Source organism: Pipistrellus kuhlii, unplaced genomic scaffold (genome assembly GCF_014108245.1).
Source record: "Pipistrellus kuhlii isolate mPipKuh1 unplaced genomic scaffold, mPipKuh1.p scaffold_m20_p_6, whole genome shotgun sequence".
In the NCBI taxonomy this organism is placed as follows: Eukaryota; Metazoa; Chordata; class Mammalia; order Chiroptera; family Vespertilionidae; genus Pipistrellus; species Pipistrellus kuhlii.
Genome location: NW_023425562.1, coordinates 19,884,365 through 19,904,491, shown reverse-complemented (window position 1 = coordinate 19,904,491; position 20,127 = coordinate 19,884,365). Strand labels below are relative to the sequence as shown.

General features: G+C 39.4%; 1 protein-coding gene across 3 annotated transcripts in view; it reads right to left on the bottom strand.

Moving 5' to 3' along the window:
• The window catches only part of NOL4 (nucleolar protein 4), a 192,396-nt gene that overhangs the window by 145,088 nt on the left and 27,181 nt on the right, over window positions 1-20,127 (bottom strand). For all 3 annotated transcript variants that reach the window (XM_036419148.2, XM_036419149.2, XM_045574535.1), the window contains exon 2: window positions 15,682-15,831. In XM_036419148.2, coding sequence (XP_036275041.1) covers window positions 15,682-15,831 — 150 coding nt within the window. The remainder of the gene's footprint in view (window positions 1-15,681; window positions 15,832-20,127) is intronic.

Here is a 20,127-nt window from a genome sequence, read left to right as displayed (position 1 = left end):
ACTAATGCCATCATTAATCACATAAAAGGCTTTACTCATTCATAAATGACTCCTGCCTTGACCCACTTTTCAAATTGAATCACATCTCTGTTTCTAGGAGAGAAAGTGGACTTTGAATACACAACACAGACCTCTGCTAGAAAGTGGGGGAGGAGGACGCTTCACTTGAAAATGTATTCGTGGAAAATACCTCTATATCTGGGGAAGAGAGAGAGAGAGAGAGAGAGAGAGAGAGAGAGAGCGAGCTGCTTCCCTAGAATTTGTTTTTGAACACAGAAACCATGAAGGCATCACGTTAGTAACAGCAAGCAAAAGATAACATGATTTGATATTAGTCTTAATCCCTCTGAGCTAAGCTCTAGAAAGGCAACTGCCCTGTGATCATCACAGAACTGAACATACAAAGGAAGGACTAGAGCAGAGCCACAATGAAACAGACACACTAATGACCTAAGCATGACTCATCATGCAATTTCTTTATTAGAAATGACATTTTCTACAAATCTAGACTTGTTGCTTACATGTATATATGTATATATACTTTATACTTTTCCCTGTTTTTTTGCACCCACTGTTTTAAACAGTGGCTAAAGCAGATGTTATGGTAATGTTTTTGAAAAATAGATCCACTGGTAAAGAGACTAAATGAATTGCCATTGCTAGTACAGGGCAAAGCCAAGAGTTATAAAACTCAACCCTGGATCTCCCAAATCCTGATTTATTTCTATAAATAGAATGGGCCATGGTGGGCTTACCCAACAGACAGTAGATGAATGCTTAAGGTCCATGGAAAGCAGGTGGGTCGAAATTAATATTTAAAAATTTTATATTTAAAAAAATCCAGAGAACCCTAACCTCAGTGGATAGAGCGTCAGCCTGTGGACTCAAGGGTCCCAGGTTCAATTCAGGTCAAAGACATGTACCTTGGTTGCGGGAGGCAGCTGATTGATTTTTCTCTCTCATCAATGTTTCTAACTCTCCCTCTCCCTTCCTCTCTGTAAAAAAAAAATAAATAAATTATATATATATATATATATATATATATATATATATATAATTAAAAAAACCAGAGAATCAAAGTATTATCATAGAACAAAGTCAGCACTTGAGAAATTTTCTTAAACTTGAATTATGGCTGAAGATGTGTTGATGCTCTTTAACTTTGAATGAGCTATGGTGTGGGGCAAGGGATGGGGGGGTGAGATACACGCAGAGTCACGCCATGGCTTGTTTGTTACTACCCACCACTTCTATGGATCCTAATCAAACTGTATAGTGAACACTGACATTGTTTTCAGTGAAAATATTAAATTCTAGGCCCATTAAGACTGGAATTCATCAGTAATACATAAAATACTAAACCCCATGTAACATAAATTACAACTAGAAATGATCTCTCCCATCAAAAAATATGGTAATACTTCTACATAAAAACATACCAATATCTATATCATCTATATCTATACTAATCTATATCTAATCTAATATATATAACATCTATACGTATATCTATATCTATATAATCTGTATCTATATCTATATCTATACCTATACCTATATCTATATCATCTATATCTATATCATCTATAATATATCTATATCATCTATATCTATATCATCTATAGTATATCTATATCTATATCTATATCATCTATGTCATCTATATCTAATCTATGTCTAATCTATATCTAATCTATATCTATTATCTATAAGTGTATATATCTTATCTATTATCTATATGTATACCTATACCTATACCTATACCTATACCTATACCTATATCTATATCATTTATACCATCTATATCTATATCTAATCTATATCTAATTTATATCTATATCATCTCTATCTAATCTAATTTAATCTATATCTATAGCATCTATATCTATATCATCTATATCATCTATATCTAATCTATATCTAATATATATCTACTATCTATAAGTATATCTCTATCTATACCTATGTCTAGATCTATATCATCTATACCATCTATATCTATATCTAATATTTTAAAATCTGCCGAATCTATATATCTATATCATCTATATCTAATCTAATTTAAGCTATATATATAGCATCTATATCTATAGCATCTATATTGATAGTATCTATATCTATCTATAACATCTATATCTAATCCAATTTTGTCTATATCTATAACATCTATATCTATATTTATATCATCTATTATATACTATATCTATGTCATCTATATCTATACCTATATCTATATCATCTATATCTATATCTACATATCTATATCTACATATCTATATCTATCTATATATATTTAACCTATGGCATCTATATCTATAACATCTATAGCTAATCTATTTTCATATTATTTGTATCTATATCAATACCTATATCTATAGCATCTATATCTATATCATCCATATCTATATCTATATCATCTATATCTACTCTATGTCTAATCTATATCTAATCTATATCTATATCTATCTTATATATATCTATATCATCTATATAATCTAATGCAATCTATACATATATCTGTATCATCTATATCTATACCTATATCATGTATATCATCTACATCATCTATATCTATATCTAATCTATATCAAATCTATGTCATCTATATCTATATCATCTATATATCATCTAATCTAATCTTTACCATCTATTATCTAAACCTATATCATCTATATCTATATCTATATCATCTATATCTATATCTACATATGATATAGATGGAACACCTTTCTGAAAAGTTCACTGACAAATGTCATAATAGAAAAGATGACGGGCATTTACCTTGTCCGTGTCCCTGGCTTTCTGAAGAAGGAACAGACAGTGCTTTTAAAAACGTGATAAGTATAAAGCCACTTTCTAGCAGTTCTCAAGTGCCACTCACCTTCCTCTCAACACAGCTCAGTTAAGGTAAAAATGGCAGTGATCCAAAAAAATTGATATAAAAATAAAAAGTGATGTTTCTCTCTCTTTTCCTGCTGCTCTTTGTAAAATCAATAAAACCTTATCCTCGAATGAGGATTTAAAAAATAAACTCATTTTTCAGAAAGTTTTGTGCTGTATCTATAACATATTTTCAAGTGAAGTCATTTCAATAGGAAAAGTCTGAAATTACTTTAAAATGTGAAAATAAAATTCTCAACCTTAACTATTCCCTGGCCTCTTAACTATTGTAACTTGATGTTTATGCTTACTTCAATATTAGAATGGTTTCTAAAATGAATAGCAGAGTTTTATCTTCAGAAATAAACCCCCTTTCTTCTTGGATGTGAACACATGAAGTAATATAAAGTTATAAAAACTAGCAAAGTTGCCAAAACCGGTTTGGCTCAGTGGATAGAGTGGGCCAGCAGACTGAAGGGTCCAAGGTTCAATTTCGGTCAAGGGCATGTACCTTGGGAATGAACTGGCCCGTTTGTCCTGTTCCAGCACAACTGACAGCGTGAGCCCCCATTTCCAATGGTGGTGCCCCGCACACCAGGGGTGCCACTGGGGGTGCCACTGGAGGAATAAGGATGTGGCAGGGGGGCGTTAAGAGCACGTGATACCTGACTATGTAGTCAGGGGCACTGACCTCTGTTCCCTGAGATCATCAAATGTAATAAACGACAACAGCTAACACCATCATAGCCACCTGGTGGGAATGGATCAAAATCGTAGCTCTTATTTCGGCCAGGTCTGCGTACAATCTATTTCTTGGAGTGCCGCAGCATGTTAGGAATTAGCATAGGTGTGCCACGAGATGAACGGGGCTGAAAATCACTGGCATGGCTCACTTGTAAAGGAGTAGGACTTCTCATGGTTAGAAGCCATGCGCAGGAGAGCAGTGATCCTTGGTTTAAGATTTGTACCTAATGCATGAACTGAGATAGAGACACCGCCTGACACTGGTGAATCGGGAGCGTGAGCCATCACTTTTTAAAGCAAAACAAAACAAAATGCTGAAGTCCCAAGACTGTCCATGTTACCAAACACCAGTGACGGGGAAGGTCGTGGGCAAGGGCTGCATTGGGGGATCATTTTCGCTGCTCCACACAGTGCCCGAGTGTGGTGTGCTCTGTGTCCGACACTGAGCTTTAGCACAAAATGAAACTGGCCTCACCACAATGTTTTTTAAATGGCCTTCTGCACCTTTGCTTTATAAGAGGAATTTAGAGAATAGCAGTAACATCTTTGTTTTACTGGAATGATGACATTAAAACCGTGTTTTGTGCTAAATACCACACAACAACTTCAATGAAAAATTGGTCTGAAGAGCCAAACCTTTGACATTTTCACTAATGAACACTCTTGGGATTATAAATAAAGAACAAATCCTATATAATAAAAGCCTAATATGCAAATCAACCAAATGGCAGAATGATCAGTCGCTATGACACGCACTGACCCACCAGGGGGCAGATGCTCAATGCAGGAGCTGCCCCCAGACTGCAGGCCCAGGCCAGCCAAAGCAGGTGCCAGTGGAGGCTCCCCAATCACCCCGCTGGTGACCCCACATATCGGCTCTGATCATAGGTCAGGCCTAGGGACCCTAGCCATGCATGAATTTCGTGCACTGGGCCTCTAGTTACAAATAACAGCCTAGTGGAATGTGTTTAGCCTACCATATGGCTTATGATTTTTAAATATTTAATACTGTGATAATTCTGTCATAAACCACCTCTACTGCATATAACTGGATAATGAAATTAGAAATTTATTTTTTAAATGAATTAAGTTAAAATATTCTTCAACAGAGCCTGTAAGTCCAGGTGCTATGAAAGGTCCCAAAAGTCCTAACTCATAAACACAGAGCCCACCATAGTCCCAAGGATGCCCCTGTGTGAGGACGTAAAGGCGTGGTCCTGGGCAACCTCTCTCATTCAACAAGGACCACTCTGCCTTCCTCTGGTTGGCACACTGTATGTCTTTACATACTTTTGAAAGGAAGGCATTATGATACACACATGGTTAATAACACTTTTATCCAGAAAACACAAATATACTCTAGTTAAAAGTGCATTCATAGTAATAGACAAAAAGTTGTCCTGTGTAATCAAATATGCATTCACTCTGCACCTCAACAATTTTGCTTCAGAACCCTAACTACTATTTTAGAAAGACTTATGCTATGTTGAATCTCTCAGACCTATAAACATTTGTTAAATAACCAACTATTACATTTTTGTTAATTCTCACCTGAGGATATTTTTTCCACTGATTTTTAGAGAGTGGAAGGAAGGGAAGGAGGAGAGGGAGAGAGAGAAGAGAGAAGCATCAATGTGAGACACACACATATCCATTGGCTTACCCCTGCATGTGCCCCTACCAGGGCCCCGGATCAAACCCACAACCCGGGTTCTGCCCTCGACTGACAACCAAACCCATGACACTGCAGTACAGGGGAGGGGAGGGGAGGGCTGAATCTCTAACCACTGAGCACACTGACCAGGGCAATTCCTGTTCTTTAATAATGTCCCTGATTCCCAAACAGGGATGCTGCCAGATTTACACTTTCACCACAGCTTTGCCACTGCTCCCCTGGCAGAGGCACCCACCCTGTTTGGATTCCTGGATGTTTTGCTCTGACTCTGGTTCCATTATCTTTTACTCCAATTTGCTATTTTCAGTTCCTATCACTATTTCTTCTTTCTCCTCTGTTTCTCTTCCAGCATCCAATCTCCCCACCCACCCATCAGCTCCCCTGGCCTACTCCGGAGTGATTTTTAAATAGATTTAAGATTGCCAGCTAAAATACAGTACATAAAACTAAATCAGAATTCCAAGTAAGCATGCAATATTGGGGCTGACATATTAAAAATTATTGTTTATCTGAAATGCAAATATACCTGGGCATCTTATATCTTGTTAAAATCTGGCCACTAGACAGTGTGCATTTATCTAAGATGAATAAAAATATGGATCAGAGCCTGAAGACAATTTAACACTTGGAACAAGTGGAGATGTTAGGCAAATTTAAGACGATGCCAGGAGCAGAAGTGAGAAGCGAGGCAATCCGCCGGGGATTTGAAATCGCAGCGCCCAATTTAAGCAAGGTTGCCCAACTGTTGCAGACCAACGCCATAGGTATGAACGTGTTTTGCATACACATTTATGTAATATCATTTCTACTCTCTTCCCTCTCACTTTTTAAAAGTGGTCATGCCAGGCCAACGTGGCTCAGTGGTTGAGCGTTGACCTATGAACCAGGAGGTCGTGGTTCCATTCCCAGTCAAGGCACATGCCCAGGTTTCAGGCTCAGTACTTAGTAGGGGTGTGTAGGAGGCAGCCAATCAATGATTCTCTAATGGTAGATGTTCCTCCCTCTCTCTCTCTCTCTCTCTCTCTCTCTCTTACTCTCTCTCTCTCTCTCTCTCTCTCTCTCTCCCACTTCCTTCCTCTCTGAAATCAATACAATCAACATATTTTAAAAAATAAAAATAAAGTGACCACACCCTCTACCCCAACTGGACAGCTGGCTAACAGGTCAGGACAGGCCACATGAACATCCCTGGTGGGAAGAGAGGGAGGCAGCCCGCCGGCCCACACACATCGGCTGAGTGCGGTACTGAGAGGAGACAGTGGCTCCTCTTCCAGTTTAACGTGAAGGCTGGGACACCCACAGGAGGGCAAAAGCAGGCGGGACTATTTTCAGGCAGCTCTGGCCATAGTTTGGCCGCTCTGGCCACACTGCAGGCAGCCAGAGGCCATTCGGGAACGTGAGGCAGCTGCGGGACATGCAGGCTGAGGGAAAGGAGGGAATGCGGAGCCGGGACAGAGGTCAGCACTGTGTGGGGAAGGAGAAGTGGTCCCAGGTCCCAGAGGAGGCAAAAGGCAGACGCTGGGTTTGGGCCTGCAGTCGGCAGCTCATTAACCATTATACAACTAATGGATGCACATCACAAAAAATACCATGCTTGCATGGTCTCCCCCGAAGAGAAAGAGCAACCCAGGAGAGAAATGTTTGGGGTCTAAACCCAGATCCCCAGAAGCAGCAGCTAAGTCACCCTCAGCTTCCCTCAGGATCGATCCCCAGCCCCCTCTACCCCCTACCCCCCATCTCCCATACCAGGGTCAGGGGCAGAGCCACATTCGGACACGGTTGGGGCTACCAGTGCATCAGTGCATCGGAGAGGACATTCCCAGAAAAAAAAAGAAAGGGGAGGGGGAGGAGCAGAGTAGATAGAAAGATTAAAAAACAAACAAACAAACAACAAACAAACAGGTAAAGGGCCAGCTGGCCTGGCTCAGTGGTTGAGCTTTACCCTCTGAACCAGAAGTCAGTTTGATTTCCAACCCCAGTTGCGGGCTCGATCCCAGGTGTGGATCGTGCAGGAGGCAGCCAATCCGTGATTCTCTCTCACTCACTGACATTTCTCGCTCTTTCTCCCTCTCCCTCCCTCTCTGAAATCAATAAAAATACATTTGGAAAATAGAGGAGGGGTGGTTTCTTTTTGCATAGCATGAAATGACTGAGACTTACTAATCCAGCTGGTGAATAACCTCAGAGCTGGGAAAGTCATGGATGAAGACAGGGCGGTGGCATCCGTAGGTCAGGGAGGAGCACAGGGGACGCAGAGAGAGAACCTGACCTTTCAGTGGCTAATCATGATTTTTTTAAAAAAGCTGTTTACAGCATCTGGCACCCAAACAACTTCATACAGTTTGAAGTCGTGATTATGTTCAGCACGTTACATATATTATTTCTGAGCTGCAAGACAGCCCTAATAATAGTCCACGCCAAAGTCACCCCTCATAGGACTTTCCTCTTCAGGGTGTACGTGCACGTCCAGCTGATATCATAGTGCTCTTCCTATTACACTTTAACCAAATTAATTCCATTCCCAGGTGCCTGCCCAGGTGTGCACGTCCTTGCGGGCCTTGGAAAGGTTTTATTTATTTCTCGTCACCATGCCCGGGAGAACCTGAACCTCTGGACCTGAGTGGTGTAGCATTAAATGTCTTGAGTGGCTTTAGGAGCTGCACTGGCTCACTTTCACCACAAGGGTGCACTAACGAAGCAATTTACATCTAGGCTGGCAGAAAGAGTTAATGATGTTTCTCCAAGGTTAATCCCTTTCAAGGAATATATGTATTTACTGGGATGTTATTGTTTAATATGGAAACTAGCAATGAAAGGGTTTGTGATGCTAAGCTGGTGTGGGTTCCAAGCAAACAGCATTGTGTGCTGACTCTTGCTCTCTTGTGACAATCCTAACTACGCTATATGAGAAACAAATCCGTTTTGATGAATGGCAGCACACCATTGTTTTAGGATTGCTACTATATACTCTAATCCCCATGCCACTTGTATCTTTCTTTCTGAGATGTTTTAGAACCTGACTTATTAGTCTGAATAACATTTTTAGTTATCCAAACAGTGGGCCATGGCCAGCATCCTCAGTGGTTAGTGCTTTGGCCCAAACACCGAAGGGTCGCAGGTTCAATTCCCCAGTCAAGGGCAAGTACCTGAATTGCAGACTCAGCCCCGCTTTGTTGGGGTAGGTGCAGAAGGCAATCAATCAGTGTCTCTCACCTGGATGTTTCTCTCTCTCCCCCTCTTCCTTCCCTTCCATTCTCTCTGAAAAATCAATGGGGAAAATATTCTTGGGTGAGGCTTTAAAACAAAACAAAACAACAGTGGGACCATTCTAACATAAAAGTGGATTGAATATGATGTGTACTATGTTTAAATGCAATGGCTGTCTTCAATATTTAGAAATCACCTAGGTGAAACCTATGTGTGTGTGTGGGATACACAGGTATGGGTGTGTATCTGATAAAAATCAACCACGTGGGAATTTTTCCCCCCAAAGAGCAAACAGGAAGCACTTGCATTAAATAATGTGTTTGCCTCATCCAGAGCCTCCGGAATGGCGTAAATCCACTCCCTGGTCAATGTGAACATGAGCTGTGCAGGGCCCAGCCTTTCCAGGCCTGGCTACAGCTCCCCTTCAATGACATTATTTCTATGTATGGTAACCTCTTCCTCCTACTGAGCTGGGGTCACAAAGGCAAGGGCTGCACAGAGACGAGGAGAGCTTACGCCTTCAGCAGGGACCTGCTGAGGACTTGCTCTGAGACTGGTCTTCTGCTGAGCTGTGTGTGACAGACACAGTGATATGAAAAACAGATATGGTCTCCCACCAGCAGGGACTGTATGACATTTTAGCATCTACTTGAGCCATAAAAAAAGAAAAGCAAACAAATGGAACTTCACCAAAGTACCATAAAAGACCTATACTGTACCATAAAACATATATAAAAGTGCCATAATATATATGTGTAATTGAACAATGGTTTATGCTCATTCATTTTCCAAGTTAAGCTAGTTACTAAATATACTTTTAAATCACTGACTTGATGTAAAATAGTATCGTGGAGTTCAATATTAGAGAATGTCCTTAAACACATTTAAATTTGCAGTAATTTTAGGTTTTTATCTCTATTTGATCTCCACAACAGTCATTCAATTAAGCCACTTTAGGTTATAACAGTGACATGGAATGAGCAATGCCATCTGCATCAAGAAGGCAGTGCCCATATCTGTTTATTTGCTACACTGCTGGTGCCAACCTGCTCCTCACATTGGTTACCACCTTCACTGTGCCCCCAGCACAGTGATGGCCCCACACACATTCTCATTGGTGTCATTCCTTCAGAGTTTTAAGAAAACTGAAATATGACCCTCTCATTTTACACCTCAGCAAACTGTGCCCTAAGTTAAAAAAAAAAAAAAAAAAAAAAAGGATTAAATTAATGATTCGGAACTCATGGGTTATAGTTTAGCGCTATTTTTCACACCAAAATGGCTACAAATTTGGGGCATTTAATCTTACTATGTGTTGACAAGAATGCTGAGAATGTTAACATGACAAGCTAGCAAGCTAGCAGAAACAGTGCAAGTTAAACTATCCTACTGAGCAGTAGGATGATGAACCAATAGGGATTTACTTATATTTTTAAGGACAAAAAAAAATGATACTAACTAAACTTTTGAGGTGAAGTGTTCTAGATCTCATAAAATAAAGACTTCCCTTTTTAGTTTTCAGACAGGAACATGGAAATTCTCCATTAGATAGTATTTTTCTGTAGTATGTATCTGGAAAGAAATATTTAATAAATATTGAAAATAAAATTTTTAAATAGAGCCAGTTTTTAATCCCCAACATTTACAGGGAACTCATACAACTTAACAAAAGGAAGATAAATAATCCAATCAAGAAATGGGCAAGGGACCTAAATAGATACTTTTTGAAAGAAGACAGAAGGAAGGTCAAGAGATGTATGAAAACATGCTCAAAGTCACTAATCATCTGGGAGATACAAATCAAAGGGACAAGAAGATACCATCTCACACCTGTCAGAATGGCAGTCATCAACAAATCAACAAACAACAAGTGTCAGTGAGGATGCAGAGAAAAAGGAACCCTCATGCACTGCTGGTGGGAATGCAGCCACTGTGGAGAACAGTATGGAGTTTCCTCAAAAAACTAAAAATGGAACTCCCATTTGACCCTGTGATCCCAGGAAATCAGAATCACCAATCAGAAAGGATATATGCATGCCTATATTCATAGCAGCACAATTCACCATAGCTAAGATTTGGAAACAGCCTAAGTGCCCACCAGCAGATGAATGGATTAAAAAACTGTGGTACTCCCTGACTGGTTTGGCTCAGTGGATAGAGTGTCGACCTGCGGACTGAAAGGTCCCAGGTTCGATTCTGGTCAAGGGCATGTACCTTGGTTGCAGGCACATCCCCAGTGGGATGTGTGCAGGAGGCAGCTGATCGGTGTTTCTCTCTCATCGATGTTTCTAACTCTCTATTCCTCTCCCTTCCTCTCTGTAAAAAATTTAATAAAATATATTTTTTTAAAACGGTGGTACATATACACAATGAAATACTATGCTACCGTAAAAAGAAGGAATCCTTACCACTTGCAACAGCATGGATGGACCTAGAGAGCATTATGCTAAGTGAAATAAGCCAGGCAGAGAAAGATAAATACCACATGATCTCACTCATTTGTGGAATATGATGAACAACGTAAACTGAGGAACAGGGACAGATCCAGAGACAGAGAAGCACTGATCAGACCATCAAACCTCAGAGGGAAGGTAGGAGAGGGTGGGAGTAGGGGGGAGAGATCTACCAAAGGACTTGTATGCATGTATATAAGCCTAACCAGTGGACATGGACACCAAGGGGGGTGAGGGGATGAGTGGGGGGTTAATGGAGGGATGAGGACATTTATACAAATTTAAAAAACAGAGTCAGTTTTTTTCCAAAAATTAATTTAACAGAATTAACCTGTGGAAAAGCGTAATGAAATAATTAAAACATTCATAAACTCAATCTAGCAAGAGAACCCCTAACGTTGGGAACTCTGCCTTCTTTCATGTTGTCCTTCAGCCTGACAAAACCTTGGCTAAAAGTTACAGGGTGGACTTCCTGGGATAGTGCCACCTACAGGACGCACACGAAAAATGCACAGGTTACTGCCATTCTCCCAACAGGGGAGTGGGAGTGGAGGGGGCGGGGAGGGGGGCAGCAGGCAGAGGAAATTATGTCCACCATATAATTAGGGCAGTGGCAGCCCTGTGCTATTGTCTGTTTGTCCTTCTACCTGGAACATGAGTAGTGATTAGATAAAAAAGAAGTAACTATATTCACATGTTAATCAGATGCCAAGCACTTCACACATCTTAACTCGTGTATTTTACCACACCACACGTACCATTGTCTCCCTCTAGACAGAGAGAGAGAGAGAGAGAGAGAGAGAGAGAAAAGGAAATAATTTGCCCAAAGGGACACGGGTAGAAAGTGCTAGATTTGATATCTGAAACTGAGTTGGTCTGGATTCTAATCTATTTTCTTTTAGCTAAAGTGGACGCTAGCCACTCTGAATTACACGAATGTAATTCTTGGCAGCTATACGTGTGAACAACACATGTAGGCTTATTGCATCACACTACAAGGTGTATATGTGTGTTCACATACACACATACATATGCAGACTGTTCTCCCTACTGACAACACAAATGTTCCCCCTTAGTTCATGAATTTCTACCAGTTACTCTAGTTTTCTGTTTGTTTTTTCATGAGCCTTAAGACAGAACCTTTCAATGGGATCCTGACATCAGAAAGGCCTGGGAAGGCAGCTGTGCTGAGCCTGTGATGGGACACAAGCCACAAAGACCTCCAGAGAGGAGTGGGCATTCCCAGAAGGGGAACGCAGGACTAGCTGAGGAGAGGTAGATGGGAAGACACACCAGCACCCGCCCTAGTTTTGTATAATGTTGCATCATTCATTCTGAAGGGACTCCCCAAATTGTAAGTGCCTGCATTCGATTTTCAGTACAAAAATGCATTTTAAGTTCAAATATATATAACTGAATTACCCACACACTGTCTCCACTCTGTTAATTCAGTGTTTCCCAAAGTGTGGTACGCGTACCCCCAGGGGTACGGGAAGAGTTTGGTGGGGGTACGCGTTGCATCGGGGTTTGGTGGGGATATGCACTGCACCATGCTTAGCTGCGCCTAATTCTACATTCTCATGAGTACGAGGGGTACTCAGCATTATGAAAATTATAGAAGGGGTACACATATGTCAAAAGTTTGGAAAACACTAAATTGTAGATAATCAAGAGTTTACTCTAGTCAAGTCTATTGAAAGACACACATTCAATGGACCAACTACAGTTAATAATGGAGACAGTAACAAATAAAGAGAAAGTACCTAAGACACTAAAATTCAACAATGACTGAAAATAACTTAAGACAGCCTTCACATATTCCTAAGATGTGTCATTTTGTGTGGATTTCTTTTTCAAAGAACTCATGAGTAACAGAACGCATACCTTCCAATTTTATCTACAGCCAAATCAATTTGCAATGAACTTTAAGTTATAGAATGCCTAGATATTTCAAGGAATGATATACTGCAGATAGGTAAAAACAAATAGCATTCAAAGTTAATCCGATATTAAAGAACCACCATTTCCTGCAGAGTGAAATCAAAGAAAGATTTGCAAACAAAGGCAAAGTAAATAGAATGACCACTAAATATATTGATAATATTATTAAAACAATCTGAGACTCTTTAATGATTAGTTGTATAAGTATGGTTTCTTGGCCATGTAGGAAAAGGAAGAAAAAGGTCAATAAACATAATCATGCATGCTCTATGAGCTAATTAATGAGTTAGAAGTAGGAAAAAATCTTAAATTTAATGGAACCATTGTAATTGCCATAGGTGTCTAGCTAATTCTACTAATAACTAGCCAATCCCTGTATTAGTATAAAGAACTCAACTCTGACCCAACACCACTTCATTTCAAATTGCATTTAGCTTTATGCTCCATTACTTGAACCTTTATATTAATTTTTATCATTAGACTTAAGTTCACTGCAGAGTCTAGTACACAGTTTTGCTGGCATTGCAGCAGTTTGTTGTTGTTTTTTTCTACGATGAGTTATTAGTCCACAAAATGGAAATGTTTCCTAATTAGGATTCTCTATAGAGATGCCAGAAGGTAATTGGTTAGGTCAAAAAGTACCTTCATGATATTAGGAAAAGGTTGAAAACACTTTAGATGTGAAAATAAACAATAAACTTGGGAAAGAGAAAGATCTTCAAATAGAATGTTCTCAATAGGGATTAGATGATGTTTTAGATGCTACCTAGACTTTAAAAGGTGGTATCCTGTCCTAATTGATTTGGCTCAGTGAATAGACCATCAGCCTGTGGACTGAAAGGCATGTACCTTGGTTGCGGGCACATCCCCAGGAGGAGGTGTGCAGGAGGCAGCTGATAGATTTTTCTCTCTCATCCCTCTCCCTTCCTCTCTGTAAAAAAAATCAATAAAAACATTAAAAAAAAAAGTTAGTATCCTTACCCCAAATTGCAGAAAATGTCTTTATAATGTGAATGCAAAATAATATATGTTAAAGCATGTTTACCAATATACTGAGAGTGTTTAGCATGCAACATGGGAATGGATCAAATTCTCACATTTCATTTCAGAAAACAAAGGTGAGCTATTTGGATCTACATCTCTGACTCATGTTCCCACTTTAAGATCTCAATCTAGTGCATTGGAAAGATTAAGTTATTTTAAATTGCTTTTGGCATTTAATCAGATTTGGCTGCCACCCTCCTACAGACAATGAAACCACTCATTTCTTGTTAGCTCTTCATTTAATACAATTAAACTGATGTATGTCTACCTCCCAAAATCCTCTCAAGTTTAGGAAGTTATTTCATGAAAACAGAACTATCCAAGAGCACACAGTTAGTGATATTAGTAAATCCATATGCAATTATTTTCCTATTGCCATCCAGAGATTAAACCCTGGCTTAGGAGACAGGTGAAAGGAGCATTTGCAGGAATATTAGTCGACATAAAATTATCCTAAAGCAGGTAGGCCTCTGCCATTAGGAGTGCCTCCTGAGATATGTAAGTCAAAAGAAAGTTTATGTGGCAGAATTGGGTGAGGAAATCTACCATAGTGCCTGCTCACAAACCATGCAGTTTGGAAACAGCCAAGAAACAAAACCATAGAGAAGGAGAGAGATAAATACAACATGTATTAGGGGTTATTATGCAACTACTCAGGCTCGCTATGACCCTGGAAATACAGCAAAAAATAGTTATGGAAAAGAAGCTCTTTTTTTATGCTCAGTAGCTAGTTTTCAAACATAGGTACCTGTATCTGAAACTTTGAGCATTTCACACATTTTTCTGTATCTGAAAAAAAAAAAATGGAGCCAGACTGATATTGTGTATCAATATAGCTGAAAACAGTTAATATAAAGGCGGCCAAAAGCAAAGTTCAATAAGAATTCTAAAAAAGCATATTCTTCTGATTGCTGATAAAGTACTTCTGATGTACACTTGGCTCATATTGGAAAAGAATAATTTACTGTTCCATTTTTTTTAGAAAGGATGAAATATCGATATTAAGATGATTCCAAATACTTTTTAATTAAATAAAAAGCTAGATTAAAGTGTTTAGATCAAATAGTAACAATTAGACACTTTAGAAATAATATACAACTCCAGCTTGACAATATATATTTCAATATCTAACAGTTAATAAAACTTCCCTTTACATAATTTATGATATCAACATTATATATTATATATATATGTATGTATATATATATATCCATTCAAAAATGTCCAATGGCATTAAATATTTTTAAATAACACATATCTTTTAATAACCTTTTTTGTAAGAAATGTATACCCTTTGGTACAATGTATTTATATAAGGAGACATTTAAAGAGTACATAAAATTTTCTTATCCGTGTGATTCTAAGCATTAAAGAGGAACTACCTAAACATAGGAATATGATTTGAAGGGGAAGACATGTTAAAAAATGTAGTGGTAGTCCTAATATTCAAAAATTCCAGCCATATTATGATGCAGTGAATAAATAACACATTTGACTGGGACTACCACATATTACGAATATTTACAGGAAACTATAGGAGACTCGTAGAGACAAGTTTAAATGACATACAACAGGCTTGGTGAACACATGACCAAAACAGAACCAGTAATAATTAAATTGCAATTTAAATGTTGGGTGTGACCATGAGATGGCCTAATTTATGTTGCAGATAGAATATTTATCCTTACTTAACCCTATTTTAATGATCATTCCTAACACCAAGTTTCCGTAACTTACTGCTTTGTACGTCCTCTTCTGCCCAGCGTGCTTCCGAATCTGCTCCCCATTGGGCCCCGTCTCCACGTGCATGGAGTAGATGATGTCAAAGAAATCTTCCACCACAGCCACCCGCCGCAGGGACAGCTTCTCGTCCACCCCTACGCCATCCTGAAGCAGGAGCAAAGCAAGCAGCACAAAATTAGTAACAAAACAAGTGTATTTAACACAAAGTCAACACAGAAAGTTGCTTAAACAAAAACATTTTCATGCGCTGAACCAGGGAACGTGAGTAACTTTCTCAATCACTGCACTGCACTAGGTCACACACCCAGGGCTCAGCGCTGACACAGGCTCCCCTGTGAAGAGGAGAGAGACGGCAAAATAGACATTTTCACTGCATTCAGACAGAAGGAGCTCATTCTCAAAGTGGCCGGAAGCTCTCTTTTCAGCCTCAGGGGCAGACCCTGCCATTTGGCCTGACATATGTCTACCTTCCAAAGTCCTCTCAAGTTCAGGTAGTTATTTCATGAAAACAGACTATCCAAGAGTACACAGTTAGTGATATTAGTAGAATATACAATTATTTTCCTATTGCCATCCAGAAATAAAACCCTGTCTTAGGAGACAGGTGAAAGGAGCATTTGCAGGAATATTCAGTTCACTCACATATTCACACACACACAGAGACAACGACAACAAATCATCTGGTACAGCAAATAATTTGTAAAAATCTGGAGCTGAAATAAACCTTTGATTTTATCTATTGCCTAATGAATAAATTCACCCTAATTACATAAAATATAGCACACTGATAAACCAAATTATGAACCCTTAATTTGCACATTCCTCAATATCTTCTAAAGTGTTTGTCATGAACCATTCTTTTTTTAAAAAAGGGAAACAACAAAATAATTTGTAAAAATTCAAACAATATTTATGGGAAAAGAAATAAAATAGAACAAAGTAAAAGAAGCATAAATAGAGAAATGAAGTATTTCAACCTAAAATAATACTTCAGCCGAAACCGGTTTGGCTCAATGGATAGTGTCGGCCTGCGGGCTGGAAGGACCCAGGTTCGATTCCCGTCAAGGGGATGTACCTTGGTTGCAGGCACATCCCCAGTAGGGGGTGTGCAAGAGGCAGCTAATCAATGATTCTCTCTCATTGATGTTTCTAACTCTCTATCCCTCTCTATTCCTCTCTGTAAAAAATCAATTAAATATATATATTTTTAAAAATACTTCAACCTAAAAAAATTAAAATGTGTGTTTTGAGAGGCAACCCTATAAAAATACATTAATTTTATACCAGCAATTCATTTGCAAAAAATAGAAAACGTGTAATTCCACTTCTTTCCAAGATTGATGATTTATCCAAGAACACAGTACTGAGGTCCAAGTGTATGCGTCTTCAATGAGAAGATAATTACAAGTATTCTCGGAGCATGTCCGTTCTCCTTCCGCACAAACAGAAGTCTGAGTCCCCAGGCAGCCAAGGCCTTGGGCACAGAGCAGGCTGGGCAGCACTGCCCGGCCATATGCTCCGGCTACACGGAGCTGCCTGTCAGATGCTGTCTTGCAGGAGTGATTCCACCGCCTCCTCAGGCTGCTGCTGCTGCTTCCCTGGAAGCACAAACCACTTTCCCTCTCAAGGTCCTGATGAACCAGGCCTCACTGAGGCTGCTTGCTTCCCTGCTTTTCTTCTTAAATATATTCTTACTGATTTCAGAGAGAGAACCATCCATGATGAGAGAGATTCATTGATTGGCTTCCTTCTCCATGCCCCACGCTGGAGATCAAGCTTGCACCAGGACATGAGCCAGGACCAGGAATCCAACCGTGACCTTCTGGTTCATGGGTGGATGCTCAACCCCTGGGCCACGCCAGCCAGCCGGGCTCCCCTGCTTTTTCATTATCTCATTGCAATAACATCTATTAATTACGAAGTAAACAAGGACAAAGCAGAAACAAATTTTCTCTCCCTGAAAACGGATTGTTTTCATGTAAATGTAGGGCTCATCTGAAGATTTAGTCAGCTGAGCCATCTCCTTTGGTTATCATTGTGGCTGTGACTGAGCAGCACAAAGGCATCTTTTCGCATCTTCCCTTAACGAACAGACACAATCATTAGCTGAGAGAGTGGCAAAGTTACACCGTTGGTACTAACAACCAGAGCAAGGCGAACAAAAATGAGTTTTAGAGATGCTAGTATTCATTGAACAAAATTAACAGGTCAAAAGTCATATAGTGTTCCTGGCAGATGGCCTGTAATGCATGAGTATATTTGGAAGAGATGCTAACAAAATAAAAAATAATTTAAAGCCCTTACAGCTAAGAAACCCATCTGGTGAGTCAATGCCACGGGGAGGGAGGAGGAGGAGGGAGAGACAATTTTAGGAAAGCTCTGAGGGTAAGAACTAAGCTAGGTGCATTTAACAACAAAGCAAAAATTATTGACCTAATCATAAGGCAAGGAAGTAAAGCCTAGAAATAAGGTTTTTTATTCAGAATTGATCAGAGGAGCTACAGTAGACTTTCTGTGAGAAGTAAATGTGAACATTAACTAATGAGTTGCGGAAGTGTGGTCTTTGTCAATACTACCACACTTCCCCAAGAATCTAAACGCATTCTGTGCCATGATTTGTTGCTATTATTATTATTATTATTATTATTATTATTAATGTCACCCAGATTCACAATATAAAAGTCTGAATCAGTCTCTTATCCAGTGATCAAATAATTCTACCTGTGAAATCTCTCCAATCTACCCCCCTCCCCTTGTCCTACTGGGCTCCTGATTCACGAACCCAGCAAATGACTTTGGAACCCCACCAGAAGTCACCTGGAGTGCTTGTGCCAAACCTACTTTTGATAATATGTGTGCAGTGCTCAGCCTTGTTTGGACTTGGTGAGAAAGAGTACTTCTATGGGTTAGCATTGCCTATGATGGGTAAACAATATGAGGTGGTACCTCTACTGAATTCCTGCCAACCTTGGCTTAACTTTGGGGACAGCATTCTCTTTAGCACTTTTCCACTGATTTCTCTCTCTTCCAATGTGTCCTCAAAAAGTCCAAGTAATCTTCCTTAAAAATTATAACTATCTCGCTGAAGCCAGTTTGGCTCAGTGGTAGAGCGTCGGTGCGAACTGAAAGGTACCAGGTTCGATTCCCGGCAAGGGCATGTACATTAGTTGCGGGCACATCCCCGGTAGGGGGTGTGCAAGAGGCAGCTGGTCAATGTTTCTCTCTCATTGATGTTTCTAGCTCTCTCTCTCTCTCCCTTCCTCTCTGTAAAAAATCAATAAAATATATTTTTTTAAAATTATAACTATCTCTGAAACTAATATATTAAAGGTTAACTGTAATTATAAAAAAATAAAATGATGGTAACTATATCAATTTAGGATTTATAAATTTCTACTAGACTCTCAGACCTCTAAGATACAATTCACACTCCGTGATTTATTATACATTTAAGTATTCTTAATCTGATTCCAATTTACTTACCACTACCCGCCTTGTTTCTTATCATTCCAACACATTCTAATCACAATGAACTCAACTTTCCCTGAAAATTTTTATGAAGTTTCCATACATGACTTTCGACTTCTCCATTAGAATCTAAGCTTTCTGCAGGCAAAAAACTGCATTTGTCTCTTTTTTCACTGCTGCAGCACAAGAACATAGAATTATACCAAGCGGAAAATAAGCGGACCATAATTTTTGAGTAGATAAACCAGAAATCAATAAATGAATGTGCTCTGCTTTCCCCCTAGAATATCTTTTAACTGGTAAATTCCTGTTCAGCCTTCAAAACCCAATTCCATGACCAGTCTTCCATGAAGCAATCTCTGACTCTTTAAAGCTAAAAAGTCTGATTACAAAATGGGCAAAATATCTGGACGTATATCTCACTGAAAAAGATGTACAAATGGAAATCAAGTATGTGAAAAGATGTCCTACGAATACGTTATCAGGAAATTGCAAATTAAAAAATGAAATGCCACCACATAAGTCATAATGTTTACAAAATACTGTGTTAAGACAGAGTCTGTATCGTAATTAAAAAAAAAAAAAAAAAAAAAAAAAAAAAAAAAAAAAGCCCTCAAGATATTGTAGCTTAAGTAGATGGAAATGTATTTATCTCTCATCTAACAGTCCAGTGGGCTGGACATGGCTCCGCTGTCAGAAACACGAGACTGCCCAGGGCCTCCAGACGTCACTATTTCCCATCCAGAAGTACAAGCGAGAGCATACAGGAAATACGGTGTGCTCAGCGTGCCTGCTTAAGGTCCACACTCCATCACTGGACCTCACCGAGAGGCAAGGAAAGCTAGCAAACGCAGCCACGTGTCCCGCTGTAAGTCAGAGGGTGCTCTTCCTCTGAAGAGGAAAACAATGAATAAGAAGGGCAAGCGGCAGCTTCTGCCTCACTTACTGGCCAGACCTGACAGATACATAGGA